An 18,675-nucleotide genomic window follows, 5' to 3' on the forward strand; every position below is an offset into this window, starting at 1 on the left:
CACCATCCATTTTTTTCACAAAATTCTCCTGTGGTTGCATGTTGAGTTTTGTATTGCTTACCATCCACTACTACCTTGGTGCCATTCCAGATGGAAAAAATAATTATATAAATAGCTACCTCAAACTCTACTGAAATACAGCCTTCCAAAGAAACAAGCAGCAAACTACTCTGTAAGCTGATTTGCAATGCCAATCATGCTCAGGTTCCTTAAACTACTTGCAAGACCTGCATACAAGTTAATTCAACTAACAAACTAACATCCTCTGAATTTTTCCATTTGACTATGATTTTACCAACTGAGTTTTTAGCGTAAAAACTAACAAGATAAATTCCAATGAGATTGTTTTTTTAAGAGAGATTACCTGGGGCAGGCAGTTTATCAGCTAAGTGATGCAGACTTTCTGCAGCTTCATCATAGATACTGAAGAGCATCATGGTTGGAAACAAAATATAAACAAAGTCATTTAAAACAAAAAATTACAACTAATGAATACTGCTAGATGTAAGCATCTTCTACCTTTAGAATTCTGCACAAACATATCTAGGCAATGAGATATACCTATCTCCCCTTTTATTGGGGCAGAAGTAGTTTGAACAACTTCAAAACAATCTGTAGTAAAACTGGAAGTAGGTTTCAAGACAGATTAGCAAGAAACTTCTTTTTGTATCTATAACCAACAGCTGTTAGGAAACTGTTCAGTTATTCTATAAAAATCATTTGTAGCTAAAAAAGTTAAAGTACTTTGTTAAGTGCTTTTTAAATAATAGAATTATTTTCAGTAGTTGTAGGGGATTGTTCGTAGTTAACTGTTGCTTTGGTAATAACTTTGACTTGTTAAATTTTCTAGAACCCCCTGGGTTATTACTGTAAAATGCCAGATCACTATACCTTCAATAAAAATAATAATATGCATACTCAGTCATTGACAGTGACTCTCTACTGTTACTGTCATCTTCCTCAAAATTTTGTAAGGCTCCCAGGCATTCGTCAATACTTGTTTGGAGAAAGTCTTCATTTTTCTGTGTGTCAAAATTTATTTCCTCCCAGTCAGAACTGCAGAACTAATCAAGCAAAAATAATTAGTTAAGCAAAAATAATTTTGAACATCACAGTTTTAACTTGCACTAGAGACAGGCAGACAGTTGAGGAATTTATATTCTGGGAAAAAAAAAAAAAAAAGTTTTACCTGATAGTAACCACATATAACATGACTCGCAAAATACCATTTCTTTACACCTGGAATACCAGCCACTGAACATGCTGCAAAGAGATAAAACAATTATTTAAAATTATCAGTCCACCACAATCTATTCTTCCTATTATCCGTTGAAAGACTCTACGAGAGTCATTTAATATGCCACAATGACTTTAGTTCTACTTTCTTTTGGCATCACAATTAAGTTCTAAACATATTGAAGCGCGGACAGTTGGCAAGTATCTCACTATCACTGATCCTCTGACTGTTAATAAGTAAGAAAATCTTTCACCTTTTCTATATTCTGGGCAATACTGTTCTCCATTTGCAGAAGTTGTATCATACCTGATTTAAATCACAACTTTCATAAATATGGTTTACGCAGTTCACAAAATGAGATGCTCTCTCAATATTTCTATGCAATAAAAAGCACAGATGTTGAAAACAGCTTAACATTCCCAACTTCACGAATTCTAACAGCTTATAGTGGTTTCCCCACATGAATCACAATTATGACAGCTGTGACAATGAGCCTTAAGAGTTCAACACTAAATATCCAAACCAAGAACTAAGAAAGCATTTTTTAACAAAAAACCCCTATCCAATCCCTAAAAGTACTAAAGGAGATCTTTAGAAATATATTTTAAGATGATAAAATTATGTAATAAATATTAATGGATTAGGGTTCTGAATTGATACCCAACAGGCAAACATTGCTTCCACTGATAAAATTAGAAGACAACATAGGAATAATGAAAATATCAAGCTGCTTACTGACAAGAGAAACGAGCCCTGTCCTACTCTTCATTGCTATGCTGGATTGAAATCTGTCAACCTTTCAAAACCCTTCTCTTTCCTTCCTTGTGTCTAATCTATTTAACCATCTAACACCCCAGCTGCTGAAATGACATCAGTTCTCCACAGAAACAGCAGCAGCAGTCCCACCAGCAGGGTTAGGTACACTGCAAAAACTAACTTTCCTTAAATTTGACTTGTTTCACCTAGATCATAAAATGTACATTACAATATTTACCTGGGAACAGGCTCACATCTGCACTTATAGATGAGTTGCAGCTTTCTTTCAGGAACTGATAAACAGCTGTAGCAGTCCCAGCTAAAAAAAATAAAATAAAATAAATCTTAAAACTACTGAATTAAATAAGTTAAATCTTGTTTTCTTGCAAATACGTATAAAGTTCCCTTTAATATGGAAAGTTTAGTTTGTAAAAAAACTGAACTGCAGATTTGCAGGAGTTTAAAAAGACAAATTTTGTAAGACACTCGTTTAGGTAGTGCACATCTCAGGAAGGCTCTACCGAGTTATACAGCAGTGTCGCAAGAGAACACAAAGACCCGTACGTTTCTGAAGGTTTAAGTCATTAAAGACTTTTAGTCTGAAAAAGGCGGGGGGATTTAACGAGGCAGGGACCCAGAGAAGCCTGCGCGGGCGCAAATCCCAGACGGCGAGGAGCAGCCCCGGCTAAGGGCGCTGCCGTGGGCCCGGAGGCGGGCGGCTCCCACACGGCGCGGCCTCCAGCCCGCCGCGGCCCTCCCGCCGCGCCGGTACCTGCTCCGGGCCCGGGGCCGCCCGCCGCAGCACCCTCGCCCCTGCGCTCCCCCCAGCTCAGGAGCAAGACGTAGCGGTCCATGGCCGGACGGGGGACGGGGACGGGGACGCGGCCGCTCCGAACAGCCCGCGCTGCCGCCCTTGCACCGCCCCTCGCAGGGCAGCGCTTCCGCTTCCCGCCGCTGCGGCGGCCCCGAGGCTCCGCTTCCCTCCCCCCCCCTTCCCCTCCGCCGCGGCGGCAGCGCGGCCATGGCCAGTTACACCAAAGCGGCGCAGGTGAGCGCGGCCCGCTCCCCCTCGGGCCAGGCTGTGCCGGGGCGGCCGCCGCCTCCGAGGGCACGCCGCCATGGCGCAGAGGGCGGCCGTGAGGGAGCAGCGGGGCAGCGGGCCGAAGGGGCGGTAGGCCCCCGGGGGAGCAGCGGGGCGGCGGGCCGAAGGGGCGGTAGGCCCCCGGGGGAGCAGCGGGGCAGCGGGCCGAAGGGGCGGTAGGCCCCCAGGGGAGCAGCGGGGCGGCGGGCGGCTTCTCCTCGGCTCCGGCGTCCGCCCCGAGGGGCCCGCTGGCGGGAGCCGGGAGCCGTCGGGGCTGACCGAGGGACGGGGCTGCCCCCGGACGGCGGCTCAGGCTGTTGGCGCTCTTCGAAGTCCGCTTGCGGGAGTTGTGTCCTTCGCTGGGAGGGCGAGAGGTGTTGGGCGTTATAAATCGCCGACAGCGATTTTGCGGTTTAGTTAGCAATAATGGAAGCTTGCAGAAAGAGATCTTCGTTTTTGAAACAAAACCCTCAGAGCTGGTAACTTTCGGTGTTGTTACCGCCACATATGTTGGAAATACCTACAGCAGTGGGTGTATCACAGGGTGTAGTGGCATTCTCCATCCATTTAAAGGTTATTTGGAGGGGGTGTTGTTGAATATTAATATTTTTTCTAGTATTTTGGAGTGTAAAAAAAAGCATTGATCTGATTGGAGAAACTAGATTTACGTATAGTAGTGTTTTCTTTTACTATATTCTCATTCACTTTAGCAATGGGCTACTTTTGCCAGAGCCTGGTATCTTCTTGATGCAAAGATGCAGCCACCAGGAAAGATAGCAGCTGCGACTGTAATCAGACTTGAAGGCAGGAATAAACCTATTTATCATGCACTAAGTGAGTATTGTAGTAGATAAAAGCATGTTTGCTTTCCTTGACTTGTATTCTGATTTCAGTTTTAAAATCAAGCCTGATACATTACATATTTCAGTTATCTATAAATGTCTGTTTTCCTTCTCATCTTTTTCCTTCATACCCCACTACAATCATATGTCATTGTCTTTACCAATCCATACAAAGCTTGTTATGAAGTAATAATTTATTTTAAGTAGTGGAATTACAGTGGGTTGTGCTTTCATTTAAAAAAAAAAAAAAAACAAACTTGAAATGTCTTTCGTTGCATTGGGTTTAGATGTAAAGATTTAATTCACATTACAGTAATAAAACACTGATGTGATTCTTGATTGGATTGTCTGAATGCTACCTTTCGGTAGCTGCACAGTGCCACAGTCTTGGAGTGGTCCTTCATTCTGAATAAGGTGCAGAGAAGTTCTGTCTTCATGAGGCAACTGGCACAAACTGAAACACAGGAGGTTCCCTCTGAACATGAGGAAACTTACGGTGAGGGTGACTGGAAGTGGTTACCTAAGAGATTGTGGAATTTCCAGCCTTGGAGATATTCAAAAGCTGGTCCTGCTTGAGCAGGGGGGGTTGGACAACATGACCTCCAGAGGTCCTTTCCAAGCTCAGACATGCTGTGATGATGAGGCTGAAACTTGTCTGATACTTAGGTGGGAGATATAATCATTGTTGAAAGATATCTTCTTGTTTAAATGAAAAAATCATTTTGCTTTCCCGCAAATTAGAAGATTCAGCGGTAAAGATGCGTCTGTGATCTTGTTCATTATTTGTAATACCGTAGTGCCTGTCTTGCCTGTGATAAGCATTTTATAGATAATAAAAAGGTAATCTCTTATATTGATGGTGCAGTGTTTTCTGTAATACTCATGCAAATTTTTCAATAGACATTACAGAAACATAAAGGAAACGTTTAACTTTGCTCATACATGTAGAATGTACATACTAAAATTATACTTTATCTGTTTTCCATAATAGAAGGTAGTGTCAGTAGTGTTCTAAAGATGTTTTAAATAAGAGTTCTGCTCTTGCAAATTGTGCCTTTTCCACAAGATGTCACTGGAGACTAAGGCTGGCTGAAAAAAAAAACAGGCACTGAGAGGAAATGCCTTTGGTTATCCTGTGGGAAAGATCTTTGGTGCTTTTATGTCAATGAAATTATAAAATCCTGGAAAGTCGTTTCAAGGGTAACTTTATTTGGTCTAAAGTATTCTATAAATCAGTACCAAATGCATTACACCTGAGATTGACATTGATAGGTTAATACTGAGATATTTGGTACTCTAAGAGAGCAAAGTATGCATGAATTTGTGGCTGATGTACTAGACACTTCTTTTATTTCTTTTTTTCTGAGCTAACAAGAAATATTTTAGTGTCTGTGAGATAACAGTTCTTTAGACAGAATAACATAGTGGGAATGTTTTGTTTTGTTTTATTTTTAATTTAGTATCCAGATATCCTTCCATGAAAACACTTTTCAACACAGTAAATAAATAATATCTGGAGCTGAATTTAAGCTGGGGTTAATGAAGAAAAGAAATTTGATTTAATGTATGTTATTTTCTGTTTTAGGGATAATCTTTCACTATTCTCCAGAGTCTCATATTTTTAGATGATGTCAGACAATACGCCTTAAAAACAGGAGATGCAACCTTGTTCAGGAAGTTTGAATCTGAATTTTTAGGTTTCTTCTGCACATCCCCTTTTCTCTACCCCCATCCCCTTGCATCCTGTCTTTGTGAGCAGCTTCAAAATACAGCACCAAAAATAGTGGTCCGAATTTTTAAAAAATTGGGCAATCTGGTCCTTTATGTTGGATTGTGAGCAGGTGTAGGTGAGCCATCCAGAGGGACCTGGACAGGCTGGAGAGGTGGGTCTCATGAAGTTCAACAAGGCCAGGTGCAAGGTCCTGCACATGGATCAGGTCAATCCCATGCACAAATACAGGCTCGGCAAGGAGTGGATTGAGAGCAGCCCTGAGGAGAAGGACTTGGGGGTATTAGTAGATGGAAAACTGACTGTGAGCCAGCAAGGTGCTGTCACAGCCCAGAAAGCCAACTGTGTCCTGGGCTGCATCAAGAGAAGTGTGGCCAGCAGGTCCAGGGAGGCGATTCTCCCCCTCTACTCTGCCCTCATCAGACCCCACCTGCAGTGCTGTGTCCAGCTCTGAGGCCCCCCACACAAAAGGGACATGGACCTGCTCAGAGGGGGTCCAGAAGAGGCCATGAAGATGATCGGGGGGCTGGAGCACTTCTGCTGTGAGGACAGGTTGAGAGAGTTGGGGTTGTTCTGCCTGGAGAAGAGAAGGCTCCAGAGAGACCTTATAGTGGCCTTCTAGTGCTTCCAAGGGGGCTACAGGAAAGATGGGGAGGGACTTGTTAGCACGGCAGGGGGATTGGAACTAAATAATCTTTAAAGTCCCTTCCAACCCAAACCATTCTATGACTCTGTGATCTGTTACCTAGTTAAAAATGTTTTAATCAAATGAGCCTCTTTGAATACTTACGTTGTTCTAACATGGTAATGCATATGAGAGTGAACTTTGAACAAATTATTTTTCAGCTGAATGGGTTGTTATAGCTTATAAAGCTGATCAAGATGATACTTCTGAAATGAAGAACTACATATTTCCATCATATTATTGAGATACTATAGATTTTATTAGCACTTTATTAGTAACGAAGATCTGTTAAAGTAACTGTTTCTGGCAATGGATTGATGATAGATTATGGCCTTTGGGTTTAAATAATTTTGATGTGAAAGTTGATGATATAGCACTAAACATATCTGTATGTGCTGTAACATTCAGTTCTGTTTGATTGATGAAAATGTGGGTTTTTTTTCCCAACAGAGCTGTTTTATTTTTTTGGGAGTGCTTTTTCTTCCCCTGCTCCCCTCCCCCAGTCTTTTTGTTTCTTTTATATATTTAGCCCTAGGCTGTAATTATTTAATAGAGTTATTTTACTTATCCAGACTATTCAGTCTTCCAGTAAACATTGGTACTGTTTTTATGAGAAAATTAAACAAATATATAGGATCATTGCATAGAACTAGCCTTTTTTTATTCTGAGTTTTTTATGCAGCATAGTATGTTGAATACAAATCTGTAAGCCAGATTTTCAGATCTTAGCTGAATATTTGCAATGGTTTAATTGTCTAGTCTGATGGTGTTTTACCTGCTCACCTGCATTCTACACTGACAGTGCTAACAAAAATAGTAACAAAGGTTGGTATTTAAGTACAGATTTGGATGGTGTGGCTCAAAAAGCTCAGATCTGTAACTGAGCTTAATGAAGTGTGTATTTATGTGCTACTACATATGTATCACACACTTTATGTTTGTTATTTTTGTTGATTACCCCTATGGTTCTCTTAATATTTTCCACTAATTTCTACCTTGTAGGTGATTGTGGAGATCATGTTGTCATAATAAATACAAGACATATTGCCTTCTCTGGTAATAAATGGGAACAGAAAGTATATTCTTCACACACTGGGTAAGCTTTATAATAAATATTCAGATAAACTAATGGTAAATTTAATGTCATAGTTTCTTAATAGTTGAAGACTTTTTTAGCATATTGGTTCAAAAGGGAATTCCTGCTTAGATGTTTTGGGTTTTGTTTGCATGTGTTGCGATGTTTAAAATGATACATTTTTTTTATTTTTTTTTTCCCTGTATATGTTTTTAGGGAAATAATCTACCTCAGAAGTAATCAGAACAATTGAGTAAGTTAACAGACTTGGTGAGACAGGTTTTGTGTGAACTGATGAACCCAATGATCAGAATTACTCTGTGTACTAAGCAGTAGAAGACATTCCTATTGGCACTGCACATTTAAGGTACATACAGTTGCCAACTCAATTACTTTATCCTACCAATACCTGTTTAATAACAGTAAATATCAAAATTGATATATTACTGAATCAGAAGATGAAGAAAAAAAAAAAAGAAATTGGAAAAACTAGTATGAAACTAAATGCTCTCAAGATGTACTGATGTATACAGCAGTATGCAGTATATTATTCTGGCAGATGTAACTTGTTTACAGATGGAAGTGAAGTAATCAGTTACAGATGGTATGGCATGATCAATTCAGTCAAATAAGAACAGTTGCTTCTATTTTATACAATGACAACAGATACTATTGTCTTAAGCGTCAAAGTGTATCCAGTCGGGAGATGAACAAATCGTATTGAGAAAGCTGATTTTGCCAGTGTTAATGTTTTAATCCTGAAATTCCTTTGCTGAATTGCTCAGAAGTTCTTGTTCAGAGTTGATGGAAATTAATGCGCCTTTTTTTTTTCCTCCCACACCCCTATAACTTCTTAAAAATTTTCACTGAAATCTTCTGTGTAAGTTAAAGCACTTGTGTAAGTACCTAAGTTGTTCTTGAATAAGTGAAAAGAATTGTACAGTTAAAACAAATACTGCTCTTACGATGCAGCTCCCTAAGTGGACATGTTTTAATGATGTTGGGTTTATTTTCATTTCACTTAGGTTGATACCTAATAATATGACTAAATCAGAATGAAACCCAGCTTTATCTGACATCCGTGTAATTTCTTTCCCTACTGTATGATTCATTTGAAGTATATGTGTAAATGTGAATTAGTTCAACTTCATCGTATCACATAAACTTTTAGAAGTTATGGATTGCAGTAGAAGTAGAAATACGTAAAATAGTAAGAAAATAAAAAATACTGTTCAAAATGATTGCTTCTTATGTCAGCCACAGACTGGTTGTAAGTCTTGATCATTTTGAAATATTTCCAAGTTTTTCATATCTTGCTTCCATTGTGTCCTGTACCTGTGATGGTGTATTTAATAAGCAGTTTAACAAACATATCCATCTGCTTGTGAAACAACCTTTTTGATACTCAAGTGAATAAATAAGAAAGTAGAAATGGTGTTAAACTTAGATACTTGACAAGATAGAATCTTTCTAATAAAATATAGTTGTTGGCCTCATAAGAACAACTTCCTTCTTTGAAGGCTTATAATACCATTACACTGTTGTTCAAGATGAGTGATATTTGTGTTAATATCATGCTTGAGCATATAGCTTTAAGCTTGTATGTTTATTCTGTTTTTCTAGCTATCCTGGTGGTTTCGGACAAATGACGGCAGCTCAGCTCCATTTGAAGGATCCAACTGCTGTAAGTGCTTTCCCTTCTTCCCTTTCATTTGTAAAGATTTGTTTTCATTTGATTATTTCCCCTAATCAAAAGGGCACAGTTTCCTTCACGTTTAAAGATAAATTACATTCTGCTAACGGCTATTAGAAGCTTGGCTTGTGACAGTGGTTTTGTATACAGCATGTTTTGAGGGTTAGATCCTAGGTTGTGCATTTTCATGATTCTTCCATGCTGTCTAAATGAGCGAATCACGTTCATTTGTTTCATTCATTTTTGACTGATTCACTTGCTTTTTGCTTCAAGAGACTGACCTTTCCCATAAGCAAACTGCCACAAGTTAGACTTAGTTAAGCTGTACCTCGGCTTAACAACCCTACTAGTTTTTTAAGAGCCAGTAATAATAATCTTAAAAATGTTATAAAGTACACCTGCCTTTTTCTCTCAGTAAAATTCAACTGTAGGTTTTGTTAAATGTTTCTGGGTTTGTTTTTTTTTGTAATCTTTTCTGCACTGTTGTATGTTCACGATCTGTGAAAGAACTGGAAATGGTGATTAAATGTTACTTAAGCCTCGTTGCTAAATATCTGGTTTAGACTATTATTAATTCTGCTGAACATCACTGTTGATGTGTTTGTTATGGATTAAAAAATAGGGTCCTAAATAGGAACATGTTGGGATGTTGACTTACACAGTTATGAAATTACTTCTACTAGGATTTTGAATGGTCAGCATTGGAGGATTGAATTATCTAAGTACTGGTGTTTCAGAACATGATATGAGGCCCACAGGGATTAACAGATATCTCCGTTTATTTTTGAGTTTGGAAAGCTTTATCTTAGGTCACCTTACATCTGAAATCTAAAAATGATTTTTCCTTTTTCTGGAGAAATTTTATCTGCTGTAAAATTCTTTGGGTTTGTTAATGATTTTTTTATCCATAATTTAGAAATCCTGATTTGTCCTAAGACTCTCTTATGGATGTTGTATGTGTACTCAGTAAAAAAGCGGTCTGCCATATAAATTTGCCTGTTTTTTGTTTTTGCTTTTGCAATTTCTTTCTTTATTTAAAGCGAAATGAAATCCCAATATTATTTTCTGCCTAGAATTTTTCTAAACAAATACTTTTGAGAACAGGCTCTAAGATAGTTGTAATTCCTTTGGGAATTATTGCTAGTTCCATGTCTAAAATGGATTCTTCAACCTTTTTCATTTGGGTTTAGGCAGACAGTCTGCACTGGAAGGCAGTATAACACAACCTGTTTGTTAGGGTCAGAGATTTGGATGTTCTATAAATTACCTTCTGGCATTCATTCTGAAATACCTCTTTTCTTGCCAGACTCCTAGATGAATGTCTGTCCAAATAGCAGAAGATTAAATGCATTGCCAGTAACTAAACTATTTTGGACAGAGTCTCAGCAAATGGTGATGTGGCTCAAGGCTTGGTCTAATTTAGTGAGATAAACTGGGTTTTTTTTAAACAGAACTGTGGAGAGCCATCAGCAATTAACTCTGTAATTCTACTGAAGAGGAAGTGTTTGGATGTCCCTCTCAAAGATTTCATATGTATTTTTGTCCTAACTAATAGTAGTGGATGGTAATTTGGCATGATATATTCTGTCTGTATAGCTGTTACAGGTTTTGACTTGCAAGTGATTTGATGGCTAGAAACATTTATTTACTAGTTAAATTGTTTTGGTGTGAAATACACTGCGATATGACAAAGATGGGAATTATGATGGTGTTTTATTAACATGTTTTATTTTTAGAACTAGCTGTTAAAACCTGATAAAGGATTACTTCAAAGAGTACAATGCCTAGCCTAAGTATCATTTGGATCTTCAAACTGTGATCTAAATGATACGCAGTTATTGTGGGACTTTTATAAATTGCTTTATTTCACTTCTTTGAATTAAAAAGAGACCTTTTCTCTTTTAATTGTGTTAAATTCAATTCCTGTGAAGCCAGTGTAATTAGGTAAGTTGTAGGACGCAAACCACACCTTTATGTGGAATCGAAGTCTTCATTCTGTAAAGCGTTGTTTTCATACTGGAGGCTACTGCTTTTTCTCTGCACTTGGTCCTGTTGTCTCCTGCTAGCTCATCATTCATTAGATGAGTCGACATCATTTCTGGAAATAGCGTTGTTACAGAAATTAAGGCATTAAATTAATGAAAGAGACTACTTCCAAGGAAAAGGATGTTGACATAACACCTTGTAAACTTGCCGTGGTGTTTCACAGAGCTTTTTCAATGGATGTGACTATTTTTGGTTTATGTAAGAAATAGATTAAAGCTTGTAAGATTCCGTGAGTGTGTTTATATAGTAGGACGCCAGTACTGCTTAGCACTGTCTTTACTTACATATGTCTAAATGCAAACATACAAATCCCCAAGATAAATATTTTTTTGCTACAATTTTGTTTAAACGTAGTTTCTAGTATACAGAGAGACTGGTTTTAGCAAAATCTGGTACACAGCTAAAAGCTAATTGAAAAGGCTATTATGAGTATTTTGTTGCAAAATGGTGTGGTTTATGTTTACTTGGAGGGCTGAAAGTCCTAAGTATAGTTGTCAGAATTTGGACATGTTTACTGCAGCATGGTTAGATAGTCATCCTTGAACATTTCTAGTTCCTTCATAAGGTACCAAGATAGGGGGGATAGTGCTGAGATATTGTCACCTACAGAGGTTGAAATCACTGTATCTGTCTTGCCAACTTTGGACCTTTGTATTCCTTGCAGGTATAGTTAGTGCTTCAGAAGGATTTGTGCTGAATTTTGAGTGTGTCTTTGCATTTTTTCATAGGATGATTCAGGTTGGAAAGAGCCTCAGAAGATCTCTAGACCAACCCTCCTACTCAAAGCAGTGTCAGCTATTAGGTCATATATGGCTGCTGGGGGCTTATCCAGACTGGTCTTGAAAGCCTCCCATGTCAACCATTTACAATCCCTGACCTTTCTTCTTAGTTGAAAAGAATGAAGAAACCCAACCTGTGTCTATTTTATGTGTTTAATCTCAGATATATAATTTTGTCCCCAAGATTGACAAAGTATTACTATGTAGTATTACTATGAAGTCTTCATAGTTGATGTTTTGTATAGAACTTAAAGTTCCATGTTTGTTGGGCCAAGTTTTTCAGCACATTGGAAAAATTTGGTTTTATGGAAGGGTGACTATTACAGTGTGTTGCCAAAAAGATATCAGAAGTAAATAATCTAGCACATTTTTATCTTTATCACCTTTGAATTCTGTGGGAGATATGAGGAGGGGAGTGTCTGTGAATATATTTAAAATTTCTAGTATTTTCAGTTGTCTGCTCTTGTGGAGAATAGCAGAGAATGGCTCTTGTCTATTGGACTTGGCCAGGCTATTTTAGGAACTGTTTATTGAAGAAAAAAAATAGCTTCTTCACACTTCAGCCTTTTCTTTCTCTGACTTAGATTTAGTGTAAATTCTTGGACCACCCATAAATGAGAGTATTAAATATGTTCTTTAGGTGCAGCATAACATCTTGTTGCTGTGGTTCGAGACAGCCTCTCTGTTTTTCAAGTTAATATAATACTAACATTCTGTGTGGTATTACTACTCCCTTATGATATATATCAGCAGACAAAATTAATTTCCATTGTAGGTTGCTAAAAAAAAATCTGTTTGAAAGGTTTTGTGTGTTTTCTTTATCAAGACAGTCTTTTGAAAATAAGGGAAACAGGTAAACCTTTTTTGAGATGAAGGTGTTTGGAATGCATAAGAGTTTGGGGTTTTCATGTTTGTTTTTAATAAAATTTGCAGAAGTTTTATGTAGCTGAAAAAATGCTCATAGTTGTGAGACTTTCAAAATTAGGCTTCGAAGTACTTGATATGGGAAGACTAAAAGATGGACTTCTAAATCTCACAGATTTGAGAGGGACCAAAGATTACTTGGAAGAAACCTTCTGGAAAAATCTTTTGGCTTTTAATTAAAATGCCTGCAAAATATGTTGACAGATCTCATCTGTAGAACCAGGCAGTAATCCTGTGAAGACAAAGTTTTCAATCAATTTTTATTCTATTTCTAATTTTAGAAGTAAGCAACACTTGGCTTGCTTTTTTTTTTTTTTTTTTTTTTTTCTTCTTCCTTTGACTGCATCAGAAACTACCCCCCAAAAAAAGAAAAAGAAGAAATCATGTTTGGCTAATACCAAATGCTCAGTGAGAGGATTGACCCTTGCAGTATTCAGAGGTTGTATTGCCTCTGACAAAGAAATAATGGGCAATAATTGTTCAGAATGAATGTTACCTGCTAGGGAAGATTATTAAGCGAGGCAGGGTAGCTCTATGGAAGTATGCTGTGAGGAAGCCTCCGGGGGTGTCAGGATTCTGGTTTGTTCAGCTGCTGGCACTGATACGAAGGGGCTTAAAATGTTCCAATTCTCCTTTTTAATGCTCTTTAGCAACCACTTGCATGTATAGACTTGCCATTATATCTGCATAATAATGGTCTTTTGAAGAAAAGCTTGGACAGAAAACATGGTTAAATCTTGCTGTTGGTATTTGAAAGCCTATTTTTTGCATCAGTAAGGGACAGTTGATATAATAATGTCTGTATGCTAGAAGTTGGTTACTGAAATACCAGATATAATAGCGTTTTATTACTATGGAGTAATGTTTTTTGATGAAGTAGAGCAAAACCTCAAAGTCTGGATTAGTAGGCACACAGATGTTAGTATGGTGCAGAGAGGAGAATATTGTTATGGAACCTGCTATCTTAATACTACTAGGTGCTCTAAATAAGTCTTAGAACAGGCCTGGTATTTTGCTTTGTAGTAGACAAAAATAAACACTTCCTTACTTAAAAAAAAAATCTTAATCCATGTCTTACTTGAATTTGCAAGGCACTGATATTAATTTAAAGAACACACACTGTCCTGCATGACATCCTTGTCTCTAAATTGTAGAGACATGGATTTGACAGGTGGACCACTCGGTGGATAAGGAATTGGCTAGATGGTTGCACTCAGAGAGTTGTGGTCAATGACTCGATGTCCAAGTGGAGGGGGGTGACCAGTGGTGTTCCTCAGGGGTCGTTGTTGGGACTGGTGCTGTTTGACATCTTTGTTGGCAACACTGACAGTGAGATTGAGTGCACCCTCAGCAAGTTTACTGACAACACCAAGCTGTGTGGTGCACTGACACACTGGAGGGAAGGGATGGCATCCAGAGGGACCTGGACAGGCTGGAGAGGTGGGCCTCATGAAGTTCAACAAGGCCAGGTGCAAGGTCCTGCACATGGATCAGGTCAATCTCATGCACAAATACAGGCTCGACAAGGAGTGGATTGAGAGCAGCCCTGAGGAGAAGGACTTGGGGGTATTAGTAGATGGAAAACTGACTGTGAGCCAGCAAGGTGCTGTCACAGCCCAGAAAGCCAACTGTGTCCTGGGCTGCATCAATAGGAGCGTGGCCAGCAGGTCCAGGGAGGGGATTCTCCCCCTCTACTCTGCCCTCATTAGACCCCACCTGCAGTGCTGTGTCCAGCTCTGGGGACCCCAACATCATAAAGACACAGACCTGTCTGAGCGGGTCCAGAGGAGGCCACAAAGATGATCGGGGGGCTGGAGCACCTCCCCTGTGAGGACAGGTTGAGAGAGTTGGGGTTGTTCAGCCTGGAGAAGAGAAGGCTCCAGGGAGACCTGATAGCGGCCTGCCAGTACTTCCAAGGGGGCTACAGGAAAGGTGGGGAGGGACACTTTGTCAGGGAATGCAGTGATAGGATGAGGGGTAATGGTTTTCAACTGAAAGAAAGTAGGTTTAGCTTAGCTATAAGAAACTCTTTACTGTGAGGATGGTGAGACACTGGCACAGGTTGTCCAGAGAAGCTGTGGCTGCCCCCTCCCTGGAAGGGTTCAAGGCCAGGTTGGATGGGGCTTTGAGCAACCTGGTCTGGTGGAAGGTATCCCTGCCCATGGCAGGGGGGGTTGGAATGAGGTGGTCTTAAAGGTCCCTTGTGACCCAAACTATTCTATGCTTTTATGATGATCAAAATTCTAAGTTTTTAAGTGCTGATAAGTAGTGAAAAGCAAAATGACATGCAGTGTAAGTTTGTCTCTGAAGAAATGATTCCTATGGAAGTATTAAATACATTAATTTTCGCTGTACTACTGGTACAACTGTCTAGAGGTAGAAGGGTGAAGTTCTTGGAATGCTTTTGTAACGTGGTGAAAAGAACAATATCATATATGGAACAGAAAACCTAGAAGTGGTAGAAGGAAGATGTAGCCTCAAACTATACATCCAAGTAAGTGGTCTGTCTCCTGAAATTCTAGTTATTTTCAGTAGGCTCTTTAATTAATCCCTTTGTTTTTTCTGGAGCACTGTGTCCTTCCCATGTCCTCAACTTGCTTCCTGGTGATTGTTGGACTTAATTCAGTTGTTAGGTTAGACTTTCTTGGGGAATTTGGCCAATTATTTTGTACTTCTTTGTGCAGGAGTGGTATTGCTCTGTTGATTTCCGTCTTTAAAGTATGTTTTGTCTGGCAATGAATCTTTATCAGAACTTGGTCTCCATAAGCATAGTCTGCAACTTGCATACAAGCCAAAGCCTATAACAAAAATTGAAATGTTCAAGCTTCACACAGTGTTTCAGATAAATAGATTTTTTCATTTGTTGATACTCATAAAATGTTAGAGTGCATAGTAAGGGTCTGAAAGTGCAAGGGTTTTACTAGAGCTGCATTCAGATTTTTTTCCTCCTAATTTAGCATTTTAAATTGGAAACTAAAAAAGTAGTGTCATATAACTTTGTGATTAAGAGCATGTCTATTAGCCAATTTGGAAAAAGGGTATTTCAGTATTCAAGACAATTGTAACTATAGCCAATAGGAATTTTGTCATTCAAAAGAAATTAGGGCAGACAGCATTCCAGTACTTAAAATCCCCAAATATTAACATGCTGATGGCTGTTAAGGAGTTACACATTTGATGGCTGATGCCTTTACCTGCTGGAGAAAGTGTCATGGTCTTTAGGAGTGAGTATGAGGACATGGAGTTTTACAGGTTGCTAGTACTAGAGATAAAAAACTGGGGAGAGGAGGCAGTGGGAATCACTAAATAACTGAACAGACGGTTAAACTGTACTAATAGGTTTTAAACTGAGATCAAGTTTTCAGTGAGACCTGTGAGTAGGTAGACAACTTTGCTAATCTGAAATCTACCTCTCGTGTAAAATTAAACTCTTACTGTTTTAATAGTTCAAGATAATCACATAGAAAACATAAGTAAGAATTGGCTTTTATTAGAAGTGTATTACAAACATATTTTTATTCCTTAAAGAAACAACATGTTCTATTATGTGTTTTCAGGGAGTATTGAATCTGTGCTTGGATTTTGTATGAACTCAGCAACAGACTTTTCCTTCCAATTTCATAGCTTTTTATTTAGGGTTGATGTATTTTTAGTAAAACAGTACCACGTTCAGGTTAACAGAAGACCCCTTAGTTAACACCGTGTAAATATTGCTGCTTGAATCTGCCTTTTCTGTCACACAACCTTACTAAAGTTGCAAAAGCAGTCCATACAGCTTCAGTTAGGCCTTTACTTCACTAAATTCTTTGACTTGTCATCACACCAGAGAGAGTGAGATGTGTAGAGTGAGGGCTGGAGCACCTCTCCTATGAAGAAAGGCTGAGAGAGTTGGGATTGTCAGCCTGGAGAAAGCCCTAAGAAGACCTTATTGCAACCTTTAAATACTTAAAGGAGGCTTATAAGATGGAGAATTATTTTTTATCAGGGTCTGTAGAGACAGGACAAGGAGCAATGGTTTTCAACTGAAAGAGAGGGTAAGTTTAGATTGGACATAAGGATTTTTTTACGATGAGGGTAGCGAGACACTGGCACAGGTTGCCCAGAGAAGTTGTGGCTGCTCCCTCCCTGGAAGGGTTCAAGGCCAGGTTGGACGGGGCTTTGAGCAACCTGGTCTAGTGGAAGGTGTCTCTGCCCATGGCAGGGGGGCTGGAACTAGGTGATCTTTGAAGATCCCTCCCAACCCAAACGATTCTATGATTCTATGATCTGCCTGGCAGTGAAAAATGGTTTGTGCTTCATGTGTGGATGATTCTTCTATTTTAGATCTTGCAGTAATGGACTGCCTGCATGTGTGAGAGGGCACAGAAAGCCAAATAAGTTCTTGAACAGCATAGAGACTGGCAGATGTGCTAAACCATACGTTGGATTATGCTTATTGCACTTAGAATACTTATCTGTAGAAACTCTTATTGAAGATATATAATAATCCATAATGATTCATTATCCATTCTCATTCTCCAAGTCCTATTTGCATGTTAGTCTGTCATCCCCTGAGGTTGTCAGTTCTGCAGTGGCTGTACACAATTTCTTCATTGCCTAACTTGAGCATATAAATCAGTCTTTTTTCTCAAGTGTGACTTTTTTTAATAGGCACATTTTTACAGCTGAACTGTTCTCTTCATAATGTTGCTAAAAAATTGAATCAGATTCACCAGGCAGAAGTATCTGCAACCAGAATAGACCAGCTGTATGTCCAACTCACTGCTTTGTTTCAACAGATGTCTGTGCCACATGCTGCAGAGGAAGATGAAAAATTGGACACAAACATTGGTTGCTTGAGGAAGTAAAATATTTAACAATGTTCATGAAAGTATTTCAATGTCTCTCTTTTTACTGGAGTGAAATCATTAAATAACTAGCTCTGTGTATCTGTAAGACATAGATCATATGTTGGACTATGTCTATGTACAGTTTATTAAACTAAGGAATTAACACTGGTTCTATCACAATCTGAAGTTAAAAGTAGTTTTTAGATAAAGAGGAAAATCCCCACAATTAGGCAGTATGTTGTGAAGTCTCTGAATCTGTTGCTTTATATGTATTTAGATATTTCACTGGCTATAAGGAAAAATACTGGGTAGAAAGGAAAATAAGTATATGAAATTTAAATTATTGATGGTAAAAGGACTATTCACATGGTCCACTGTTCATATCCATGTGTTTTCTTATATTGTTATGGTGTCTCACTTAATTTTCCATATTCCGTGAAGTAAACCAGTGAAGGTTCATTTTCTATCTTTATCTTGCCTTTGTCTAAGCACGATATGCTGACCTAACAAGCATGAATCATTTTTATTCCTAAAAGTACTAGTTTTCATCTTTGGTTTTTAATGGTTCCTTATTAATTTTTTTTTAGAGAAGGTATCAATGCTGCAGATCACTCTGCCTGACCTGATGTATTTCTTCTATCATCTTAATTTATGATATTTGTCCACAGATCTATCGTACTGGTTGAGTAACATCTGAACATCTTGATGCTGTTGAGGCTTCTGTAATGCCTTCAGAGTTTCTCAAGGCATATAATATATGTTTATGAGGATCCTAAGACAATGTTACTGTCTGTTACGTGGCAAAATGAAAATAATACTGGGGCCAGACTTTCGTCAGTGTTTACTAACTTCAGAATCCAAGTAGAAATGCCTGCAAGTTTAACTTTCACTTCTCATTAATTTCACTTGCAACAATTAATCATTCTATCTTAACTACGTGGTTCCAGCTGGAAACTTAGTATTAGTGATTGTCTCTAAAATTTTGATTTAATTTCTTTA

The 18,675-nt window shown here is 38.7% G+C and overlaps 2 protein-coding genes across 4 annotated transcripts in view; one reads left to right on the plus strand and one right to left on the minus strand.

The window, feature by feature from the left end:
• The window catches only part of LOC104368038 (MDM2 binding protein), a 29,353-nt gene extending 26,441 nt beyond the window's left edge, over positions 1 to 2,912 (minus strand). For 2 of the 3 annotated variants that reach the window (XM_042786145.1, XM_032999647.2), the window contains exons 1-5: positions 2,766 to 2,912; positions 2,232 to 2,312; positions 1,190 to 1,263; positions 919 to 1,064; positions 365 to 423 (exon numbers count right to left, since the gene is read on the minus strand). In XM_042786145.1, the coding sequence (XP_042642079.1) occupies positions 365 to 423; positions 919 to 1,064; positions 1,190 to 1,263; positions 2,232 to 2,312; positions 2,766 to 2,847 (442 nt within the window). In that variant the 5' untranslated portion in view covers positions 2,848 to 2,912. Of the gene's footprint in view, positions 1 to 364; positions 424 to 891; positions 1,065 to 1,189; positions 1,264 to 2,231; positions 2,313 to 2,765 lie in introns of those variants that run through there. The other variant, XM_042786146.1, reaches the window with a different exon arrangement.
• A 7-nt stretch (positions 2,913 to 2,919) lies between these two features.
• MRPL13 (mitochondrial ribosomal protein L13) overlaps positions 2,920 to 18,675 on the plus strand; it is a 36,754-nt gene continuing 20,998 nt past the window's right edge. Inside the window, exons 1-4 of the mRNA XM_032999649.2 lie at positions 2,920 to 3,041; positions 3,785 to 3,908; positions 7,333 to 7,426; positions 9,029 to 9,089. Of these exons, the coding sequence (XP_032855540.2) occupies positions 3,015 to 3,041; positions 3,785 to 3,908; positions 7,333 to 7,426; positions 9,029 to 9,089 (306 nt within the window). The 5' untranslated portion in view covers positions 2,920 to 3,014. The remainder of the gene's footprint in view (positions 3,042 to 3,784; positions 3,909 to 7,332; positions 7,427 to 9,028; positions 9,090 to 18,675) is intronic.

Source organism: Tyto alba, unplaced genomic scaffold (assembly GCF_018691265.1).
Source record: "Tyto alba isolate M040663 unplaced genomic scaffold, T.alba_DEE_v4.0 Super-Scaffold_9, whole genome shotgun sequence".
NCBI classification, from domain to species: Eukaryota; Metazoa; Chordata; class Aves; order Strigiformes; family Tytonidae; genus Tyto; species Tyto alba.